Genomic DNA, 24,193 nt, shown 5'->3' with positions numbered 1-24,193 from the left:
AGCCACAGGCCAGAGGGCTGAGCCTCTCTCACCCTTCTCCCTGGACATTGCAGGCATCAGTCCCAGCCTAGAGCATCACTAAAACACCCTTGTTTTTCCCTTGTGCAGAAAGCCTCAGACAGGCTGCTGGGCTGTCCCTCGCCACGACATCATGGAGGACCAGTAGTATGGAGCTCAGTGCCTGCAGCTTAAATATCTCGCATTCACAGGGAGCTGTCGGTCTCTCCTCTGTGTCAGACAAAAAGTGTGCACGAGCTCCCAGTAAGGATGCTCTTACCTTGTGCTTTCAGTACATCCTTGCTTTCTTCTGCACTAATCCACATCTCCCTGTCTTTCTGAGTGGGTGTTGCAACTTGTCTGTCTGCAGAGGTCTCACAACAGGGCTAGCAGCCCAGTTTGTCTCAGGAGACTGGGCAGCAGCACAGCTGGGCTTGGTGCTCAACCTTAACGGTGGTGCCATGGCTGACTGCAGTTAGTGTCACGTGAGCTAGGAAGCTGAGCAGAAAATAATCTCCAAAGGAAACACGTTTCTTTAAGATTGCAGAACGATGTGGATTGCTGTGAATGTAACACCCAACCCCAGGTAATCCACGCAGCAGCCCAGGAGATGCAGGGCATGCAGGCTCAGTGTGTCTGTCTAGTTATGTGTGACACCCTGCAGTGCCCTCCAAGATCCCCCAGATCCCACTGCAGAACACCATGTGTCTTACTTTAGGCAGGTGGTGAATATGTTGCCAATGTTTGAGTAATAGGGAGCAGCTGTCCAGCAGAAGGGCAGCAGGCTGACATCTTTGACTGGTTCCTTCTCAGCTCCTGTTGAGAAGTACAGCAAGTGAACCAATGCTTGATTTAAAGACTCTAAATCCATTCCACAAAGCACCTCTGAAACCAGGGGAATCATCTCATTGAGGGCTTGCTTGTTAGTTAGTTAGTTGAATTGTTTTTGTTGTATTTCGCAGAAAGCGGTTGTGCATGTTTATGATCCAATTTGCTAGAGGCCTTTGCAAGTACAGGAATAGGTGATACCCATTAATAAACATCATTGAGCAGTGATAACACATAATGTGACTCTGTGGACACCTTCTTGGAGCCTAGTGAACTTGCTCTGTTAATAATTTATTGATATCAGTGTGTGTGTGCGTCTTTGATAGGAAGGTGAAGGCATCCCAGAGCTGAGCTGGGCTTCCTTTTGGCATATTTTCCAGGTCTTACTGACTTAATTGGCTTGTGGTTGTTTTCATTTTCTTCCAAGAGCACTGGTTTAATGGCTCAGCTGTGCTACTCACCTGCAGTGTGCAAGAAAGCAAGAAGTAAAAGCTAAATTAAAAATTTGCCTTTAAATCGTGTTAAGGATTGAAGTAAATCAGTTTTGCTTGTTCCACTGAGCCCACTGTCCCTGAAATCCCACAGCTTCTGTTCAGCAGTCTCACTTAGGGAGAGGACTTTCTCTTCACCTTTCTCATAGGTTAATTACAACAAGAAATGTTGTTTCTGATAGGAAATCAGCATTCTTGAACCTCATTCAGTTCTAGTTAAAAGGATACGTTTAGTCTGTTTTTCATTTCAGCTCTGGAAAACAGGATCAGAGAGGTGGCCTCGGATTAGAGAGGGGCCCAGGAGAGGAGGGGGCTGTTGCTTCATAAATTGCACACTTGGGCTGATGCAGGCTGCCAGCAAAGACTGTCATGTGGGAGGTACTTGTGGGAGGATTGTATCTCAGTGCTAATGGAGCATCTCTGACAGACTGAACATCGGTGCTTTCTGGAATTGTCACACAGATTGTTCCTTGGAGCTAGAGGGGAAAATAGTACAGTATTTCGAAATAGCTGGCCCCTGGGAGATGAGACTCCCCCAGCATGAATTATTAAAGCTCAAAGAGAGCTTTCAGAAAAGTCAACATTAACCAGTGCATGGGGAAGGAGGAGTCTCCTGGAGAGCACCCTTAGGTCCCTTGGAAGTTCCTCACGCCTGGTAGAATATGCTCAAAGCAGCAGCTCTCTGATGGGATGAGATGCAGAGATGCAAACGCTGTATCCCCAGGGCTCCCTGTTCATTTGCCACGAGCTTTCAGTCCAAATGATCCTAACAGTGTTGGTTTGGAATAATAAAGAGCAAGGAAGAGATACGGTGATGGCTTCCTATCTGTGAAGTCACTCGTATGCTCTGTGTGGCCAGCTCCTGGCTACCAAACGGTGATAGCTATGGGAAAATTTCTGAGGACATTGACCACCCTTAACTTCATTCAGTCTTATGACTAAAACGCCTCCTTTATCATGGATAATCTGTATACCTCTTCCAGGTATTAATGAATGCTCTATGAACAACGGTGGTTGCTCACACATATGCAAAGACTTGAAGATTGGTTATGAATGTGAATGCCCGCCCGGATACAAGCTTCTGGATAAAAAAACGTGCGGAGGTAATTTACATGCAAACAGCAGTCCCTTGTGTTTCACCATACAGAGACGTGATTATATTCACTTCAGCATTGCTCCATCACAGATGGTTTGATTTCAAGTTATTGATGGGTTTCAAACACTCCTTTCAGACATAGATGAATGTGAGAATCCAGACGCTTGTAGCCAGATCTGCATTAATTACAAGGGGGACTACAAATGTGAGTGCTACGAGGGATATGAGATGGACACCCTGTCCAAGAACTGCAAAGCTGTAGGTAAGACAACCCCACAGGCACTTAAACTCTGATTGCTCAACATCACAACTCTGATAAGAAAACATGCTTGCAGGGCTGAGGCTGGAGGAACAGAGACAAAAGGAAACTAGCAAGCAAAGACATTCATTTCGAGCAGCGCAGAACTGCTGCAGCGATAGCAGATGCGTCTCTAGGCAAGAACTACTGATCATTCAGATCAGAATATTTTAACGGTGTGTAGAGCAAGATTACAGGCACTAGTTGGCTGTTTGAAGCTAAAACTAGAAAAGAAAGTCTCTTGGCAGGTTTTATTAAAAACAGTGCAGCAAAACATTTACTGGTAATAGTATTAGAAGGAAGATGACAACCCAATTAAAAGATGGTAGGTTAGCCACCTCTCCACCCTCCCAGCCTCATATGCAAACACCAACACGAACACCAGCAGTTTACTTGAGCTCATTGCAGAAATGAATGTATTTGTCAGAGGGATAGAAAGTTGAATTGTGCGAGAACAGAGCGTTAGCCATGCTGAGGGTTCCATTAACGGAAATGGTGGGTCTCCTGGGGAAGGATGAATTACCTGTAATAGAAGATTGCCTGCCTAGTGTTATCCTGCATGTTCATGTAGCTTTTTTTCCCAGGTTCTATAAGATATGTACAGTGTCCTGCTGTCCTCAGAAAGTCTGTTAGTCTCACACCTGCAGTGGATTAGAACTTACCAAATCCTGAGACACTAGTCTACTTGTTGGTCAGAAAATGTCTTTGCACCTGAGAGTCTGTGCTCGGAGCCCTGTAATGCCATGTAGAGCTAGAACCTTGTCCTAACTCCTCCCCTCCAGTGCCATGTTCCTCAGTTCCTTTTTGCCTTTCCCAGTGGAAGGATGCTCTTCCCTAGGTTCTTCTATTGGCTGTTGCTGGAGACAGACTAGTCTAAAGGTCGTTCAGAGTCTCCCATCCTGTCCCTTCCTTAAACAGGCAGGTGTACAACCAGCAAACTGAAGCTTTAACTTTTTGATTTGCAGTCTATTTTAGTGGCACTTAGGAACACAGAGAATCACATGCTGTACTACTTGCAGATGGCAAGAATATGCACCTCTTTGTCTGAACCTACACATGTAGGTGTCTGCCTCCTAGCATCAGAAATTGGCTCCCTGGAGCCCACTCCGAATAGCCAAGGAGGCTGAGGTGCTGCCTGCAAGTTCTGCATTTACATTATGGTCTAAAACGTCTTCCTGGTACTGAGTCCTGGCTTTGCTGGATTCAAAGTGGCTCTGTCATGCCTTGAGTCTGGCTGCCTCCCTTCCCTCCAGCCAGCCCAGAGGACTGTCTCTTCCTTGTCCTGTCCATGAATCACCAAAATCTGGCCCTTGTATTTATAATCTAAAATGTAGAATTGAAGGTAAGGACGTTCCCTAAAGTTTTGCTTGTGTCTTAGCAGAATGGGCAGACTAAGAGCTGCTGTACATCTGGTGACCACAGAGGTGCTGTCACCATCCATGTCTCCAAGAATCATTAGAAGGTTGGAAGAGACGTCCAAGATCACCTAGTCCAACTGTCCCCCTATGCGTTACATGTTAACACAGAGTGTTAACAGAGTGTCTCTGGAAGCCATTTACACTTGTTTCTGGTGTGCTGCAAAGCTTTCTCACAAAGCAGATCAGTGACTGGCCGGTCTTCACTTTGTTGTTGTATCAGGAATGAAAGAATCCAGCTGCTAAAATGACAAATGCACTTATTTCTGTGGTAGGCAAGAGTCCATACCTGATCTTCACCAACCGCCATGAGGTCCGTAAGATAGACCTGGTGAAAAGGGACTATTCTCGCATCATTCCCATGCTGAAAAACGTTGTGGCACTGGATGTGGAAGTGGCAACAAACAGAATATATTGGTGTGATTTGTTCTACCGAAAAATCTACAGGTAAGGGGCAAGAGGGAATGTGTGTTTTGGCACCTTTGTAAAGCTATGATTCAGTTTGTACCAAGTAAGGACGATCTGTAGAAAACAATGCAGGATCCAGTGAACACAGTGAACCCAAGGGCTTTTATTCCATTATTGGCTTACATGTTGTGGCCCAGACTTGGCAAGCTTTTCAGGAATTGACAAAGAAATCAGGGGCTTGTGCAATTACTTGGTTTGATAATGTAGGAAGGCTTTTCGTCAATAATAGATCCTGCTGCATTTGTGCAATTACACGGAGACTCTTGTTTACTGAATCACAATATTGCTAAGTGGTGCTGTGTGAGGCTGCTGCTGTGCTGTGTGCTTGCTGTATGTGAAACGTCAAAGGATTTAGCAGCTGAAAATGCAAAGGAGGCAAATGGTGGAAGCGAGGAAGTAGCAGCATGGACGCTGGTTGACCGCTGTAGTCTCTGGTAGATTTAAATTCACAGCACTTGACCACAGACCGTATTTCACATTCTGTAGTTTTTGTTCCCCTTCCTTTCTCAGCTGTTTTTATGCATCCATCACAGTGTTATGTACCAGGGCTTGTAAGTGTGCCTAATCAAAAACGCACTTAATTTATGCACTGAAAATTCCCCATGTATGTTCTGATTTGCATAGCTATTGCACCCTATTGCAACTCCTACAGCGATTTGTTTTGGATTTTAGCTAATGATCAGGCAAAGGTTGATTGGTTTCAGAGCATGGGAGCCAAGCCAGGGTTTTTGCAGGCTGTGCTAGCTCCCATGCCACTGGCAGGGAAATTTGCCTAGGGTGTGCTGATTATTAACACTCCAGCAGTTAGGCAGGTACCCCGAGCAGCCCTGTGTAGCACTGAAAATGGGGAGATGGTTCGGAAGAAAGCAGGCTGGTTTCACTGTGTCTGACACTGCAGGCACTGGCAGGGTGGGTAAGGGCTTCATATCCATCCAGAGAATTTGAGACACTGCTCCGTCTGCAGCTCTCTGACAGTGAATGCCCTGGGGCTGAGGGCTGAACAGCGTTCATACCCTAAATATGGCTGTACCAAGCCTGCTTCCTTTTCCAAACAGCAGAATTTTTCTCTTTCTCACTCCTGCTTGCATTAGCTTTGCTGTAAGTCCCATCTTTTCTGCAGAGCGAGCTGTGTAATCATCATTTCCAATGTCCATGAATCCTGTAAAATTATACTATTGAAGTTAATGTGCCCTAAGTCAAACACATTCGTAACATATATATATATATATATATAACGTATATATATAACACTCACATGTTTATTTTTTAGTTTTGCTAGCCTGTGCAGTTATAGCAGGAAGCAGGTAGCAAAATGGCAGTTCCCTGTCCTGCAAGTGTCTGCCATCCAGATACAGGGAGTTAAGAACAAATGTAGGAGAAAGCCGCAGAAGGATGCAGCATGCAGCCATAAAGGTTTCTGTGTCCATCCTCATGCCACATGAGCACTTTCTTCCCACGAGGTCAGAGTGGTACTGCCCAGCACTCAGCTGTTTCTGCGGCCCGGCCCCATGCACATCTGCAGAGCCCTTCCTGTGCCGCGTGTCAGTCCAGTGACGAGTCTTATCTTTGCAGTGCCTACATAGACAAAGCGAGCGACACAGCTGAGCAGGTGATTCTGATAGACAGCCAGCTGAACTCTCCTGAAGGGCTGGCAATAGACTGGGTTCATAAGAATATCTACTGGACGGATTCTGGAAACAAGACTATCTCGGTGGCCACCGCAGATGGAAGCAGGAGGAGGACGCTTTTTAACAGAGACCTCAGTGAGCCGAGAGCCATTGCTGTTGACCCCACAAGGAGGTAGGTGTGAAAACTACAAACATTTCCATTGCCAACAGGGAAATTCCTGTCGTCTTTCTGCCTCTCTAACAAAACTCATAGGCACTACTCATTGCCATCAAGGCTTATGGATGCCCTTATCTTTAAAACATAATTAAATCCATTAAATTTATTGGAACTGCTGAGATGTTTCAAAGAGATAGTTCAGCTCAATCTCTGCAAGGCTGCTGCAGTTAAAGCTCTGAAAATAATACCAGGTCATGTGTCAGATGGGCCTGAGCTGGCTCGGGCACGCAGGTTATGTTGGGAAATAAATAGTCTGACTGGAGTACGGGCGACTTGGCTAAGTGGAGTCTACGGATCTAGCAGAAACACCAGGAGTTAGTTTGCACGGGATCAACAAGGTAAGAGTTTATGTTCAGGTGCAAGTTGTGTGGCAGAGTACCCAGTGGGACAGCAGCACGGTGGCTCTGATAGGTGTGTATCAGAATGAGCTGAAGTGACTGAGGGGCTTCGCAGTATCAAGCAGAGAACACTGCAACTCCTACTCAGATCAGTCGCGCAGATTTCTTACCTTTGGGTCCAATTTACTGTTTTCTTGCATCTGTTTCTTTCAGGTTCATGTACTGGTCTGACTGGGGAGACAAAGCTAAGATTGAGAAAGCAGGCCTCAATGGCGTGGGGCGGCGAGTGCTGGTGGCTGACAACATCGAGTGGCCAAATGGCATCACGCTTGGTAAGTGCCCAGATTAGAGCTACGCTATCCACTGTGGCTATTGTAAATTCATTTCTGCTAAGTAGGAAAACAAAACTGTAAATTTGTAAAGGCACCTGCAGACAAAAATCTGGAAATTCTCCGTCACTCAGTATTCTTCAACATGAGTGATTTTGGTTCAGTAGCAAGCATAGGTGGTAAGTGTTGCCGCAGTCCTCGTATCGTACCTCATAACGCAGCAGCCTTGAGTTGCTTTTAGGTGTGTTTTAAGACAAAGGGAAATTTTGGGAGTGGTTTCTCTGGTCTTGTCTCAGAGACAATGCCAAGGTAATTCATTGGACTGCTTAATGCATGGAACACCAAGAAAAGAGACCCAGCATACAGAACCTGTTCCCTGTCAGCGTGGCTGCCCAGCCTCTCTGGATGGGAGCGGCGAGACAGAACCCGTCTCAGCCCATACCCTGCATCCTGCTGGCACACAGAGGGTCATTCTCACTGCTGCACCAAGCTGTGGAAGTGGAAAGGACATTTTCTTGCACTCTTGGGGCAGCAGGGGACAGCCTCATCTGGAGCTGCAGCCATATATGTTTAACACCGTACAGATACGAGGTTCTCTGCTTGATGTTTGAAAATTCTGGCCATAAAAAGGACATAAGATAAAATGTTACTACCATCACGTATTGTTGAAGTGCTACTGCTGTGAATGAATAACGTTATTCTTTAGTATCTAAGAAATTAATAGCTTGTTTAATTACAGAATTATGGTTTTTCTTTTTTTGCTGTTGTTTGTTTGTTGGCACTCATCTACTTGCACTTAGTTTAGTGAATCTCATCCAAAATAACTGGATTTGTTCCAGGAAAAGAAATTAATTTCATAGCCTTCTAAATAGCATCAGATCCTTCCCTCCCACTCTTACCTGCACCTTCCCCAAAATCTGTCTGGCTGTGGTAGGAATGTTCCCACCACCAGCATTCCCTCAGCCTGCAGCACAAGGACTTCTGAAACCCAGGACTTCATCCCAGAGAATGTGTAAATCGCACGGCTCCCTCAGAGGGATGCTTCATTTGAATCTCAGACATCGTTCTCCAGCAAGAGGCCAAGAACTGAATAGCCCTAAGCGATGAAGCCTGTTGCTCCCTGAGAGGCACTGATGGGGCACCTCTGGGAAGCCCAAAGTGCTAGAAGCCCCACTCCTCCCAGTAACAAAAGAACCTCATTGTAGAAAGCTGTTAGCCAGGCACACACACACACACCAGAATGTTCCTCCTTTTTAATCTTACTTATAAGGTCTTATCCCAGCATATCTGGGCACTGAATCAAAATCAGAACTAGTGTTAAAAAAAAAAGGCCCAATAATAAAGAGATTAGTCATGCTGCCAGCAGGAAAAACATGCTGGGCAAGAGAAAAATTGTTGCAGGAGCTGTGTGTAATTTTGTTTCATTGTGTTTTACTTCTCAGATTTGCTGAATCAGCGTCTCTACTGGGTAGACTCCAAATTGCATTCACTGTCCTGCATTGATTTCAATGGCAGCAACAGAAAAGTTCTGATCTCCTCTGTTGATGATCTGAGCCATCCTTTCGGCTTAGCAGTGTTTGAGGTAAGAGTCAAGAGCGGATACATAACAGACTGAGTCTGCAAGAGGTCTCAAAGCTCTTCTTGATTGAAAGCTTTGCCTTTTGCAGAGCACAGAAAGCTCAGTGAGGGCGTTCGCTGCTATAGAAACTGATTAACCTGGTGTGGGTTCAGCAGGGAAAATTGTTTTCCAAAGCCCTTAATCAGGAGCAGTGCATTGTCTCATGCTTTTACCTAATGGAGTATGAGTGACTCCGTGAGGGCAGGTGGTGCCTGGAGTAATGCCTCCCACGTAACTGGAAAATGGTAACTGCCTTCCCTTGATTTGAATTGAGCCAACTGTCCATGCAAAGGCCAGAACTATTAGTGAGGGACAGGAGAAGGCACTTACTGTGATCAGCAGGTGGGACGACTGTTCACTGAGTGCCATTGCAGCATGTCCTGTGTCTTTTGACAAGTCAGACTTTGAAAGGAGCTGCATGGGCTCAGAGCAGCCTCTCCGCCTGCTGCCAAGCACTGTGCTGTTCTCAGCATCTTTGTTTCACACCACGTCTGCATGCTTGTGTTGCGCTTTCCAGTGCTAACAGAATCCTCAGGGGAGGACGGCCTCTTAAATCTTGCTGTGTTGGCCTTGCAGGTTGATTGTTTCCATGTTTCCTCTGCCCATCTCAGTATCTGCAGAAGTATCCTCAGAAATGTGCTCACCTGTCTCAGGGGTCTGAAGGCTTCAGTTGGGAGTATCTGTGCCAGTAAGGCACTCGCCGGGCTCCCCCTGCAGTCACTGTGCAACAGTGCATTGCTGGGTTCAGGGATTTGGCATTAAAAAGGTGTTTTTGTTCACCTAGTTCAGGAAAAGTCAGATAATTCTCGTTCAAGCTGAACTGCTTCAGTTATGACACAAAAACCCTGCCACACATCAGAGAAATGTCCCTTGCCAAACAATTACAGCTCTGATCCTACAAAGACATACGCCTATTTTCACAAAGGCATTAGACTTCCAGCCTCTGCTTTACTATATTCCACTGAAAACCCAATTACTCCTGTAGATTCAGTACTCTTGTACCATTCAGTGTCCCACTGCAGCCTTACTTGGCATTAAAGAGAGTAATACTTAAGAGCAGTGCAATATTTAAATGTTCAGATCCTCAGATTTCATGAGGGAAGAACTAGGACCTGAACCCACAGAAATCACTACATAAATAGGCTTCCCCACTTCTGCCAGTGGTTTACACACAGCTACCAAGTGGCAGGGCCCAGGGCTGCTTCCTTGCAGTTCCTATCTCATGCCTAAGATTTAAAGTGTATGTTCAAATCCCAGGAGTACTCCAGGGGTATGGAAGACATAATGCAAATCCCTGCTTTGCCTGGGTGGAAGCAGAGAGACAATGCAGCCCTTCCGCACCCTGGCAGAGGATTGCCAAGCATCACTAGCCTGGGGCAGTGAAGTCTTCTCTCTTGTAGCTAAGCCCCTTTGTGTGAATATTTAAATAAATATGGGAACAAAAGCTTGAACTTTGGCACCCAGCTCCAGGTAAGTTGTAGTAGGGAAAGGTGTCTGTTTGGGTCCCTGTTAAGGTGTCTGTCACAACCTCCTTTCCTTTTCTTTCCTGTCTTTTCATTTCACTGAACTAGGCAGGCTTTTGACACAGCAAAACCCTCTTCCTGAAAATCCTTTTTCCTCCTATGCAATGTGTGTGAGATCTAGGCATCTGAATTGGGGCACAGGTTTCCCCAGGAAGTTGCTGCTCTGTAGTTTTGTCCTGAATCAGCAGTGTTTGGAAGGACCTCTTGCATTGTTTAAACTCTGTACGCCTTTCCTTATCTGAATGGCCAGTTAGAATAACAGACAATCCTTTTGCTTTTGGTAGTTTGCCCTTGTTCTCCAGAAATGTGTCTTTCCTTACTGAAATGCACATGTTTTTTTAGCATGCAGCACCATATATAGATAAATTCTAACTGAGCAACTAATTACTGTTTGATAACTGCAATCCTGTATACCTCCTTGACCAGGTATTTTGCATCTTCAGTCACAGCGGGCCTTACCAAAGATACTAATACAAAAAAGAAATAGATACTTATCTTCCAGGTATGATCATAGGACAGGCTTCTTCACAGACACCTGTTTCACGCAGGTCTGATCTTTGTAAAGGAGAAAAAAAATCAGCACAGATAGCAGAAGTTTGTAGTGTAGCCCTTTGGTTCTGATTTTAGTCCACCTTGATTAAAAAAAAAAAAGTTTCAGAATCAGAATGGATGCAAATCTGTGTGTAACCAAATTCCTGCACCCTCATCTCAGTCTCATAGCTACTCAATTTACTGAGCACTCCTATAACCACTGTACAAATGCTGTGCTTTTAACCATTAGAGATAACAGTATTTGAAAGAAAAAAACTGCAGGTAAAACTACCATGAATCAGAGGTGTCCCAAGGCAGGAGAGCAATGGATTGATTTTGTGATTACTGGAGTTTAATTGAGTATGAATTGGATTTGAGCAGGGTCAGGTCAGAATTTTTCTGCACTTCCTGCAGGACAGAGTGTTCTGGACTGACCTGGAGAATGAAGCAATCTTCAGTGCAAACAGGCTGAATGGCTTGGACATCTCCGTTTTAGCAGAAAATCTCAATAATCCTCATGACATCGTGGTATTTCATGAATTAAAGCAGCCCAAAGGTAAGACATGTCCTCAGGGTCTCGTGGCCTTGTATCAGACTTATTTGAGCTAGTAAATGAAATGCTTCCTGATGGTTCTTGATGAGAGAAAAAGCACAGGTAATAGTGTGAAATCAATGCCTGATGTTTGAAGTTCCTGTGTAATTATTTCCACAGCAGCACTTATTGAAAAGCCTGCGATTTGTTAATAGCTGTTTAATTAGCATCTTTGGTAACAGAGTTACTCTTATCACTCTGATGTGTGCCATTCATTATCTGTTTGGGCTGTGCTGCAGTCTGGAAGTATTACAGCAAGGTGAGCATGAGGAGCGGCACTCACCGCTGGCTTTGCTAGCCGTAGTGGTGAGGCTGCAGTGGCACAGACTGCAGTACAGTCGTCTGGCAGCTGGGGAGAGCTGCCTCATTCCCTTGAGGTCCTCACAGCCAGCACTGAAGCTCTGGCCATTTTCACAGCACTCATTAAGTGAACTTTTTAGAATGAAGATTGTGTATATCAGGCAACACATGTTGTGTATGTGTCTTTAGAATCTTAAGCAACTGCTAGAACAAATTGCCTTAGAACAACAGGAAGCCAATTTCTGACACAGGATAACTGAAACTACATGAGAAAGTTCAATGAGAAAAAATGGCTTACTTCTGCCTGCTGTTAATTGTGAGAGGATGTACAGCTGGGCAAAGGCTGCTCTCCTAGTTCAGCAGCATCAGTCTGTGAATGTTCCAAATAATTATTAGTGGTAATCAATAAGCCATTCAAATGTCATCTCTACTGTGTAGCATTTTGAACTATTGGCTTGTGAATGAGTACGTTTGATCAAGATTTGATCAAGAAGGCAAACAGAGCCACACAAAGCCATTTAAACTTTTATTCACTATAGTAGTATGTAAGATTTAACTCCGAACTGTAAAGATGTTTAAGCAGACCAATTAATTGAGGTAGGGAGTGGAATAGAGTCTTCTTAGAGGACCTGATGTTTCTTTGCCAAGAACAAAAAATGAAAAATTAGGAAAATAATTTCTCTTTTCTTCCATCTTTGAATAGCTCCAGATTCCTGTGAGCTCAGCCCCCAGCCAAATGGAGGCTGTGAATATTTGTGTCTTCCTGCACCTCAGATCTCTCCCCATTCTCCCAAGTATACGTGTGCCTGTCCTGACAATATGCGGCTGGGTCCAGACATGAAAAAATGCTACAAAGGTAAATATAATGACATTGCTGTTGTGCTGTCCTAGTAAAATCATACTTACAGTGAAAGTACATGTTCCTGATGGTGGAACACAACCATTAGCTTTTGTGTTCCACATAGTTTGACTTCTGAACACAGCATTGTGCTGTTCTTTATTGAAAACCTGCATTATTTTTTTGAAAGCATAATCAGGAGAAAATAGAGTGGAAAGAGGGAAAAAAAGTGATGATGCCTAGGACTAGAAGTGTGAACGGCCAATAAATCATAAAAATTCACCACATTAGTGCCCTATAGATACTGGATCTGGAAAGGCCACGTTCATTGCCGATGAGTCTGGTGATTACACTATAATTTTCCCTAATATGCAAATAGTTCCTGGTTCAAGTTCAGTACCTTCCCAAAAACAAGTTTTGTTTTTTCTTTTAACTTCTCAACTATCTTCTAGCCAAAGAACTTTATTGCTATTAATAAATAAATTCAGGTAGCTGCCGGTAAAGAACTATCAGTGCTCTACGTGGCAAACAGATTTGGAATTCTGTTTCTGTTCCTAACCAGTAAACATCACAGTATTCCCCAGATTTACATCACCATGTGTGATTTTCTTTGTGTATTTATTTTTACTAAATTTTATGTTTGTTTTTGCTTTTCAGATCTTCCAGCTACTTCAGCTACAGTACTGGTTTCTACAACCACAGCATCGCATACCGCCACTGCTTCCACCATGACCCCTCCTGGCAGTGCCAATACCACCACTGAAGTCATCCCCAAAGCTGTATCAGAAGCTACAGTTACCACCTCAAGTTTTCATCCAACCCCGTCCATCCTGATAGATTCTGAGATGACCACTGGAAACAGCAATTTATCACAACACTGTAAGAGAATTAGATTCCTCTTTTCTTTTTCAATATATACAGTATCACAAAAACTAATGTACCATCAGAGACCTTACCTAGCAGCTGAGCTATAAACAAGTCAGATGCAGGCCCATCCTGTTGTGTAGCAAGAGAATTAGATGTTCTTTATGCAGACTCCTCTGTTACCATAGCTGATGTGATTCCACTCGGTCAGGATTTTAAGGGCAGGCTTTCAACCCATACCTGTAAAACTGACTCTGGAGATGAGGTCCTGCAAATTCATACTAGTCCTTGCACTGTTCCTGCCACTAGTTCAGCTTCAGTGTTGCTGGTAGTGCTGCATGCCTAAGTATGGATTGCATCTGGAAAACAAAAAAATAAATCATCCCTGTTTAACTAGGATGCCTATTTGGAGTAATAGTGATTCAGTACACTGTGTACTGCATGTAGGAAAGCAGAATCAGATTTCTAAAATTAATTCTCCTAAGTACTGTTTGTGCAAATATCCTTTCAAATGTATTAATTAACCAATCGGAGCTAAGTTCTTTAATTGTCTATGTTTGAAGGTATTTAATAGGTCTTCATTCCTAAGAAGAAACAGCTCAGCCCAGCCCAGATTTGTGTGTACCTGCTTTTCTTTTCATCCTTCTCCCTGATTATTTTATTGCAAAATTTTTTGTAAACTCTTTGATAACAAAAACTTCCCGATAGGCAGAAAAACACAGTTACTAACATAAAACATTCTTCAGATATGATTTCAAAGCCAGTGAACAAGTGAAATGATCAGCAATACTTTTGTAATTGCAGATTCAAATAATGGTCAAGGCTTTGATTCAACTGTGACAGCAGCTGTTGTTGGAATTGTCATTCCTGTTGGTAAGCTGATTTGATTTTAATATTTCAGTATGGTCTCCTTCAAAGTTTGCGTAAATAGACTCCTCTGACTTTGAGGACTTGTGAAGGAGTAGAGGAACTGCTGAAATGAGGCAAAGTCTTCTGGCTTTCAGACAGTTGTACAAGAACAGATACTTAGATGGGAGCATCCCAACAGATTACTGCTCTCCCCACAGAACTAGCTAACCTAGCTAACAGCTAACCTAGCTAACGGCAGTTTCTTTCCCCTTTCCTCAGTGGTTATTGGCTTGCTGTGCATGGGGGGATACCTCATCTGGAGAAACTGGAAACGGAAGAATACTAAAAGCATGAATTTTGATAATCCAGTATATAGGAAGACCACAGAAGAGGAAGATGAAGATGAAATCCACATTGGGCGGACTGCCCAAATTGGACATGTCTACCCAGCAGTAAGTACCTGAGGAACTTGCTGACAGTGATTAATTTTGTTGAGGGATTATATACAGAATTATCTCCAGCTGATTCCATTGCTGGTTATTTGACATATATAATGACAAAAAAAAGAACTTTTTAATATTTCAATAATCACAGAATAAGCAGAAGCCTAGATTTATAGGCAGCATTATGTAGTGTATGAGATTTTTAACAGGAAACCCAACTTAGAACCAAATTCTGATACTGTTGCTAATGCATCAAAATTCACAAGTCAAAACTTCCTCCTTAAGTGTGTTTTTCTTCCTTCACAGCGTGTAGCATTAAGCCTAGAAGATGACGGGTTGCCATGAGGATACAGTTGCTGCTCCAAACAGAACGCACTGAACAAATTTGCTTTGGATCGCAAAACCTGCTTCTTCTTTTTAATCGTTATTTATGTTGCAGAAGGGTAACCACAAAGTTATAATGAACAGCAAACATCCAAAGGATGTGAGAGTTTTGTATGTATAATCTTTTATACACATTTTAACTTGTTGCACTACCCATTTGTGATAGTCAATAAGCAACTGCTGAGCTACTAACTCAATGTACATAACCAGCCAGGCTGAAGGTTCAGTAGCTATTGCTTTATTTTAAGACTATATTTATAGATATTTTGTAAATATATTGAATATGCTTTGTGGCTATCCATCAACATAAGTAAAACAAATTCTGTACAGGCAGTTTAGAAATATTTATTAACAAAACCTGGATTATAAGATCTGATCTGTAAATATAGTAGAGGGGTGAGAGTATTTATTTTTTTGTATGTTTGGCTTGCTGTGCATAGATTATCTGTGTATATCTATCTAGTGTAGATAGATATAGGCATATAAATATATACATATATATAAATATATACATATATTTTAAAACTACTATGTTTATGAAAATTAGGGATAATTGAATTTTTACAGGATGTTGGAAGTTTGCTTTGAAATCTAAAGACTAAGTAAGAAACAGCTGTACTGTAAGATAGCTGATAAATGAAGCACTCCCATAACAGAGCTCCTGTTTTCCAAGCTGGCTTGCAAGGGTTGCTTTTATATTTTCCAGTCTAGCCAGGTTCATCTGCAGTGCTTTTAACTTAAGAGCTGTTGCTTACAGCATTTCAGTCAGGAGGAATTCCTACAGAGCCCAATTTTTTCATTTTGTATTGTTGCTTTTTACGGTTCAGTACAAATTTGGTTTAGCATATTTTTTATTTGTTTTTTAAACGTAAATCTAAATGTTTTTCCCCGATGATCATCTTGCACCATTCAAATTAGCTTAGAATTAGTAGAATCAAAGATTAGCCATATACTTTCAGATACCTAAAATGAGCTTTCTTATCTGGCTCATCAGGAACAAAACACAGTAACAGTTAATTTCTTGCCTCCTACTCTTACTGATTAAGAGTCCAAATTTAGAAGTGGCTATGGGGTAGTGTCTTGACTCACCATATGTAGAACGTGAATGCTTACAAGCAGCCTGTACCATGGCAGATCTGATGTAACACAGAGCACTATGCAAGGAGGTCAAAAATTCACAGCTTTGTCAGTAGCTGATTCCTGTAATTCAAAGGTATCTGAAAAAATAAAAAGAAATCATCCCAGGAAGAAAAAGTTGTGAGCATTCTGCTACGCTAATAACTGCCTTTTATTTGCTACTGTTCCCAAACTTTGTTTCTCTCTCCTGCCAGGCCTTAGTAGCACAATGCTGTGTTACCATCATCTCCCAAGACAAAGGAAGCTAAAATATGCACTGTTTCTCCCAAGATAATTACAATGAACAAAACACAATGAAGATCAAAATAGTTTACATAATCCTGCCTATTTCTGCAGCAGTAAGGGGTCAGGATACTCATATTTACCCATTTATTGGTGCGGTTATTTCTTTTTTTTGGTCTCCTGTTGAAGAATGTAATTTGTGCTTGCTTGTGATTCCAGGATACTGCTTTAAGGAGAAATACAGAGCAGCATCTCTCTTGCCATACACGCTTCCCCTCCCTACACAATTGCTATTTTTCTCAGTTCCCCTAGAACATTTAAAGTTCTGCACACTGAGCTGGAAGACCCTAGTAAGGCTTTGCATTCAGGTTCGAAATGCTTTCTATCAAAACCGCTGCAGCTCTTTGTCAGCAAGTGCTGTTCATCTACTTCAAAAGGTGGGTTCATGCTCTCCTGTGCTTTTTTCAGACAGCTAGTCACACCAACGGGGCCTTCTCCAAGCTGGTGGTTTTCATCTATTCCATCTAACACAGGGAGCTGACCATTTCCTACCCTTGTCTTTCATTCAGTTGTGACAGGGTCATGGGGTTTGGCTGGGTCATTCAGTATAAAACCCAGTGTTTTTCCTCATTTCATTCTATGCGTTAAAATTCCTAAAAAGTGAATATATCCACCTAGCACTGCATGTTGGATAGCACCTCCCTGAACTGTACCAAAAGCTAGAGAAATCGTCATAGCTTTTTTTGCATTGATCACAGCTTTTGTATTCAAGTGAGTAGAAGAAGCTAATCCTGATTATATTTTTTTCTGTTTTTTCCTTTTTTGTTTTTCTTTTAGGAAAAAAAAATTAATAGTATAATCTGAGCTGGACTTTGATTCTTGACTAAAAAATGGAACGAGGTGTCTAAAGACCTAGTATATGCATTACGATACATGCACTCAAAATGCTCACTTCATGGCCTGTGTAGACAATGTATAAACGATCAAGCATCCTTCTATTCAAATTTTAGATTTAAAGGCAGTAAAGAAAATGACTGAGAAATCCAGTTACTGTTTTAAGGTATGAAGCTCTGTTTCTGCAAATTCACGCACTATGTGCATGACGAAAAAAGAGAAAAGGCTATATGTGGTAACACTGTAACTAACAGACATATGTAAATATATTTGAAAGTTCTACAGTTTTGATACTTTTTTAAGAACGCATACACACAAACCTGTATAAAAGGCTGCAGGTTTGTTGTTTTTTTTCAAACCATTGTAAATGAACTCAGTGTGCAGTGTTAATTTCAACCTTTACAGATTTATAACTACTGAAAAGTCAAACACCAAATTTGTTTTTTAAGAAATTAATTATTTTAAATAACGGTTCAGATTGTTAGGATGATATTTAACATTGTAATCGCTTCTGATCTCTGTCTTGTCAAGTTCTGTTAGAGTAAGTTCTTGCTTGGTGCCTTTTGTGTTTCAGTTTTGCTATGGACAAAAGGACCAGGGAGGGGCGGGGGAGGGATCTGCTCTGTGTAACATTTGCTGTACTTACATAAATAAGGATTACTGAAAACCAAATGAATACATTTGTAAAACAGTGCACTGTTTCTATAGAAAGATTAAATTTTTTTTTTATCTGGGCCTACTGAACTAATTCCATTATAGCACTTAAACTGCTGTCTCTTAGACCTGGTACTGTATTATATTTTGGTCTGCATTTTCCTTAATTCGTAACTGCCCAACCTGGAATCAGGACTTGGGAGACATGTTGTATAACTTAGCTGTTCTCTTCAGTTTCACTCGCATCTTTAGTAGCTACAGCATCACAACAAGAACACTGAAAGCAGTTCATGGATAAAATTAAATGAACAGACTGTTTTCTTCTGAACTATCTTCCTCTGCCACTTAGGTTTTGGCTACCTTCAAGTCACATGAAAAATAGCATCTTATTCGTTATTTCCTTGAGCTAAACAATTATATCAATGATGTAATTAAAATAAATCGGTAAACCTTGCAGTGCTACATTGGTCCTTACCCAGTTGAGAAGAACATTAAATTTTAACAGGAAGTCTTTTTTTTTTCCTCCAAGGTTTTGTGATTCTACACTGTATTAGCAATATTTTGTTTCACTCTCTACACATAGTAACTACAATACGAGATAATTCATACTAATTCTGTGCTGAGTGCTTTCCTTAAGAGGCTGTATCACTGCACTTAGAGATGTAAATCTCTTTAGTGTTCACATTATGTGTGCAGCCTGATTAGCTTTCGGCCTTCTGCTGGAGTACGTCCCCATCATTCCTTACACTGAGTTTGCACGCCATCAAAGGAAGCCTTCCACTTTGTGAAACACTTTTAAATGTCACAGCCTGTCCTTCAAGACAGGAGCTAGAGCCATGGACTAGTGCAGGTTTTTTCACTGTTCAGTACAGGCAGTTATAGAGTACAGCATACCCAGTGCTAATTTCAGTTGTCTCAACATTGGAGGGATAATACGCTGGCCAGCTCAAAACCACTAATTAACAAATCACAAGCTCACACTTACTTTGCCAGTCCCGGTACCTTCTATTCAAGCAGCTACAACAGGAGCACTTTGTAAGCATGTGCAGTGACAGTGGATGCTCTGGAAACAGCACGCTGGTTGATGAAGGTATCCACAGTGTCCCAAAGTGCCAGCTGCTTGACATTTGTTGTGGTTTATCCTGATGACAACAGCCAGGGCTTCCGCTTTGAAGCTGTGTGTTTCTACAACTTGCAGATGATCGTTTCCTGTGGTTTTCTCAGCTAGCAAGTCTAGTACATTTGAGGATTTTTTTTCTGCCTGAACAATAGGACCTGCTAACAAAAACAAAACAAAAAAGTCGTCTTTGCAGCAACATCTATGAGAAGAAATACAAGGCCGGGGGGGGGGGGGGGGAGGGGAAGGTGGGGAGATATGTAACAAGCACACTGATGGCTAGTTAGGATGGAACCCCCAACTCTGCTTTGCAAGGAAAAGGGATTTCCCACCCCATTCCAAACCACACACACCAAAAGCACCAACAAGGGAAGTGCTGCAATATGCAGTTTATAGAGATGGTATTAAAAGAGTTCGCCATGCAAGGATCAAACCTCACCATGAAACTTGGGTCACTTACCAGGAAACTTCTGAGCCAACTCACTGAGTAAATCCTATTTAGGGTTTTTAATCTGCCAATCAAATAATTAATTAGTTCCAACTGTAGCAATTTATTTTTCATATATTTACTCCCCCACTGGGACACAGCTGAAAGCACATACATTTGTTTAATTTAGGACATTACAAATAAGGCATAATGGAAAACCTTATGACTGCATGTTCCAGAAAAATCACAGAATCGATATAGTGTGCTACTAACGCACAGAAATAAATAAGATCTACCCAAAGAGAACACTGCAATAATGCTTAGAAGATAAACTGTACTTGGAAAGTAATGTTTATGTATGAATTTTTATGACAGGAATTTGAAGTCAAATTTTAGACTTCCTGTAATAATGAAAAACTGACAAATGATTGGAAATTTGCATTCAATTATTATTCACAGTGTCTGATGGGCATCACATTTAAAAGCCTGGCTCCATGATTTGACTCTAAAGGCTTCAGTGGTAATAAAAGTAGTGAAGACATTTATAATAAAAACTTTTTCAAACACATCAAAGGCTGGAAGCCTGCAAAGAGCAGGTGAGGTTAACAGAATCTGTTGCTGTAGAGGCAATTCATGATGAGCGTGTATTTTTAATTTTGCATGCAACCTTGAGCTTCCCATCTCAAAAAAGGCTTAATGTAGCCGGAAAAGATACTGAGAAGGTCAACAAGGATAATCAAAAGAGCTTGTGTATTTTTCAAAGCCTCAACTTGGAAAAAAACAAAACTGAGAGGATATATAATACCCAGATATACAATCGTTATTCCCTAGCGCTTTCTCTGCACCATTAATGATTCCCCGTTTCTCACAGTACCAGAACTTGAAGGCATGCAGTAATATTTAATCAGACAGCAAGTTCAAAATACATGAAAGAAAATACTCCTCACAGAATGCATAAACAAGTGGCACCCTCTGCAACACTACCTTGTGAGGAGGTCTGTCTGTGGCTGTGCTAAACAACATTTCAGCTGCACCTTCTGGGTCATGAAGAATCCGAACTCAGAAGCTGAAAGCTGGGCACACAGCAAGCAAGGATATACACTGTGTTCTTGAAAGCTTTTCTAAGCATCCATTACTAGCTACTATCAGAGGTGAGAAAGGGTAGATGGAGTTTAGTCAGATCCAGTAAGACAGTCCTGATGATCAGAGAAATAACTTCTCCTATTTGCTTTTCTTTCCTTTTTGGTTACCTTATTTTTCTAAAGAATATATGGAAATTTGGTTAGAAAATAGAATAACCGAAGCTTATCAGGAACATTGTCCATATGAACAAAGCAGTTCGTGGACCTCAGCTCTGGTTCCATGGGGAGCCATAATAGACAACTGCATACCTTTCTTTCCTCTATTCTTTAATCTCTGTAACATAGAAGAATAAACTTACCCAGATTCACTGACACTATATATTCCCTTATGTAACATAAATGATCTGCAATGATCCCAAATTAAAAATTACTTAACACTTTAGGGCACAGAAAAAGAGCTAAAATTTATTGTAAGATCTTATGATAAGGAAGAAGGTTAAGGGTTGATGTGAAATCTTTGATGTGCCTGATGAAAGCAGTATTTTTCATATAGGAAGATGGGGGTAAGAATGTTAATTGAGGGTGTTCACCAAGCAGTGGTCCCTGTACATCTAAGACAGCTGCAAATTCTGAGTCCTGTTCTTGCTCACCATATCCAACAACCTGAAAAATTCAGAGACCAGATAGTTACCAGAAAGGCAACACGAAATGGATGCTAAAAAAATCCAAACTAAGTTTAGCCCATACTTTATAAATCAGTTTAGCAAAACTGGAGTACAAATCAGTCAAATTCAAAATTCTGAATTTGTAGTCTAGGCTGCCTCCATCATCACCAGACAATGCTTTCAGGTAGTGTTTCAACCTCCCTGTCCTAACATGGGAGAAGTAGCCTCTGGAGGAGCCTCTGTCCACTCATGACAAAAGCAGCTTAACTACATGTCTAATGTTAAAATAATTCAAGTTGATGAGATCAATCCCACTACACAAAACTACAGGGATAAACGCTGGTACAGAATTTCACAACCTTCCTGCAACTTTCAGAGTTCTTCAGTTAAGGATTTAAGTAGCAGTGGGATTTCAGAGACTGATGTCCTCTGCAGATGACATTGTTAATTCCAGCATTTAACTGTTATATTTCAGAATTCTAAAACTTCATAACTGTTTCACAGCAGAGCACTTTAAAAATGGGTAGTCAGAGCATCATAAAGAAGAAAAGAAAAGGTCTTGAAATTTAGTTAAGACAGTCAAATTGCATCTTTCCTAAAAAGAAATAATAAAGGAAAAGTGTCCAATATAGCACTGATTACAGGTGTACTTACATGTATACTGAGTGTTCTTCTATCTTTTCCCCTGAGAACTTGGAACCATTCAATGAGATCTTCTTTGGTAAGTGATTTTAATGCTTCAATCTAAAACCCACAAAAGAATATATAAGATACTGTTTTTTTTAAGACATTGTTTTAAAAGCAAATGGGATCACTAACATTAAGGATCACTGCAAATATCTTTATAAGCCTTATGCTTTATAAGCTTCTGTACTCCAGCACCAAGTACAAGTCTCATAACTAAACGGTAAGGTCTGTCAACAGCATTCTCTGATAGAACTATTAGCCAGTGCTTAAGAAGAATTAACCTGGATTGCTACAAATTCTGTGAAATAAATCTGAATTATTACTACTATTCACCTGGAAACGCACTTCAAAAACCTAAGAAGCCCTGAACAGACCAGATTTAGATGTAAATTCTTTATACCATGCTGGCCATCATTTTGCTTTGCTTCAGCCATTTGTTGAAACAATATTACACTTCCTATTCAAAAATCTAAAAGTCTACTAATACATAACAATATGATGGAGTTAAATTAAAATCCTTACCTCACAGGCGAGCCTGTCAAAAAGATACTGCTGACTTATTTCCTTCCAATGTCTATCCGTTTCTTCACCTAGAAAAGTATCTTCATATTCTTTAGTATTGATTAGAGATTGGACCTGTAAAAATACACTTCTATTAATACTCATACAGAAAAGCCAAGAGCCCTGAAAAAGAACTGGAGTTCAGTCCCCCAAAGTCACAAAACAAAACTAGGGAACAGTATCACTTTTTCTTTCTTCCTCTCCAAGCAGGCTGCCTGGTTTGTTTGTCAATAAATCAAGAAGAAAGAGCCTGTGGAGGTTTACTAGACTGCTTCTTTCTGATTACCCGAGCATGAAACGCATCTTCAGTTAAAAGTTTTGTTTTTTCTTCAAAGTACAACAGAAATTCTTCTATTTTCTTGTCAACAAATTCAGAACTGAAAGAAGACAAAGGAAGGAACAAAGTTACAGACAATGCTGTTAACTTTCAGATTCAAATCTCTTCCATACCAAAACTGAGTGTTTCTGTGTTCTTTCAGTCAGGAGAGGGAAAACCTTCACAGTTTACCTCTCTCAGGCAATTTCTGACCAAAAACCTTCATCTCTAGGCTGCTAGTAAGGCCACAGTACCACTTCTACACCTGTGCCTGGCTTTCTGTCTCTCTCATTTGCTGTGGTTCTTTCTGGAGCATCCTTCTCCAGGAAACATCTAATATCCCTTGCTTAAAATGCATTATTCAGCACAGCCACTTTGACTGCACACTATTGGTGATCACACCACTGTGAGCTGAGTAAGAGGTACTCTCTCTGAGAGCTGGGATGTTTAACTTCCACTCTTTCCTTAAGACAATTGTGTGAAACTGCAAAACTCACTTATGAAATAGTAGCAGTCTTCAAATCAAAACAGAAGTATCATCACCCAAAAAGATGCATACAAAGCTGCTCAGGTACTAAAACTAAACAGCGCTTAACAAACAAACAAGTTTTTTTAAAAAAATCAGTAAGTTAATAATTTCAAAACAGATGTTTTAGGTGGTTTTGTTTCTCACACAGGCCTGTTTACCATGAATAAGAGAATCTTAACAGAGCAAAAACAAACAATGCAATGAGAAAAAATCTTTTTACCAAAAAGGAATGAAAAAGACACTAACAGTCTGTGATATCAACATTATAAAGAGTATGCGCAGCAGAGGTTTTAACCATGTAACATTATTTCCACTTCCAAAACTGACAGCTAAACATGCCTGTATCACTGTACCATAAATATAAGCACTGTAAGAACAAGAAATCTTAAATCTTAGATGAATAATTTCATTGTGAGAATTCTTGTAAAAAATGTCTTATTCAGATACGAGCAGATCTGCATCTCAAAGCTCTCAAAACCCGAAGATGCATATGCCAGAAATCCAACCACTGTAAAATCAGGAAGACTTACTTGTGCTTGGTTGCTTGTGTTGTTACACTAATGGAAAACCCAATAATCCCAGAATCATTTCTACAGGCCGGGTACACATGGTAGCTTAAATGAAAGAGATGGGGGGAGGGGAGACTTAATTACAGAAGCAAAAATCACTTAATATTCATAATTTTAACAACAAAGTAAGAATATTACCAGTGCTTAGACTTAACATTTCCCATAAGGATGCTAATACCAACTATTCCTAAAGGACTAACTTAAATACATATTCAAATACTAAGAGGCATAACCTTTTCTAAGTTCAGTCAATCTCCTACAGCTCTGCTTAACATTTTATAAACAG

At 41.2% G+C, this 24,193-nt stretch overlaps 1 protein-coding gene and 1 pseudogene across 3 annotated transcripts in view; one reads left to right on the top strand and one right to left on the bottom strand.

The window, feature by feature from the left end:
* LRP8 (LDL receptor related protein 8) overlaps positions 1–18,036 on the top strand; it is a 172,415-nt gene extending 154,379 nt beyond the window's left edge. For all 3 annotated transcript variants that reach the window (XM_035537977.2, XM_035537976.2, XM_050712368.1), the window contains 12 exons: positions 2,300–2,419; positions 2,549–2,674; positions 4,401–4,572; positions 6,166–6,393; positions 6,990–7,108; positions 8,548–8,687; positions 11,192–11,333; positions 12,373–12,525; positions 13,165–13,386; positions 14,176–14,244; positions 14,500–14,672; positions 14,970–18,036. In XM_035537977.2, coding sequence (XP_035393870.1) covers positions 2,300–2,419; positions 2,549–2,674; positions 4,401–4,572; positions 6,166–6,393; positions 6,990–7,108; positions 8,548–8,687; positions 11,192–11,333; positions 12,373–12,525; positions 13,165–13,386; positions 14,176–14,244; positions 14,500–14,672; positions 14,970–15,008 — 1,703 coding nt within the window. In that variant the 3' untranslated portion in view covers positions 15,009–18,036. The remainder of the gene's footprint in view (positions 1–2,299; positions 2,420–2,548; positions 2,675–4,400; positions 4,573–6,165; positions 6,394–6,989; positions 7,109–8,547; positions 8,688–11,191; positions 11,334–12,372; positions 12,526–13,164; positions 13,387–14,175; positions 14,245–14,499; positions 14,673–14,969) is intronic.
* A 3,009-nt stretch (positions 18,037–21,045) lies between these two features.
* The window catches only part of LOC118243444 (nardilysin-like), a 29,344-nt pseudogene continuing 26,196 nt past the window's right edge, over positions 21,046–24,193 (bottom strand).

This window comes from Cygnus atratus, chromosome 8 (assembly GCF_013377495.2).
Source record: "Cygnus atratus isolate AKBS03 ecotype Queensland, Australia chromosome 8, CAtr_DNAZoo_HiC_assembly, whole genome shotgun sequence".
NCBI classification, from domain to species: Eukaryota; Metazoa; Chordata; class Aves; order Anseriformes; family Anatidae; genus Cygnus; species Cygnus atratus.
Note: the sequence above shows the minus strand (reverse complement) of the source record. Positions and strands in the feature narration are given on the sequence as shown.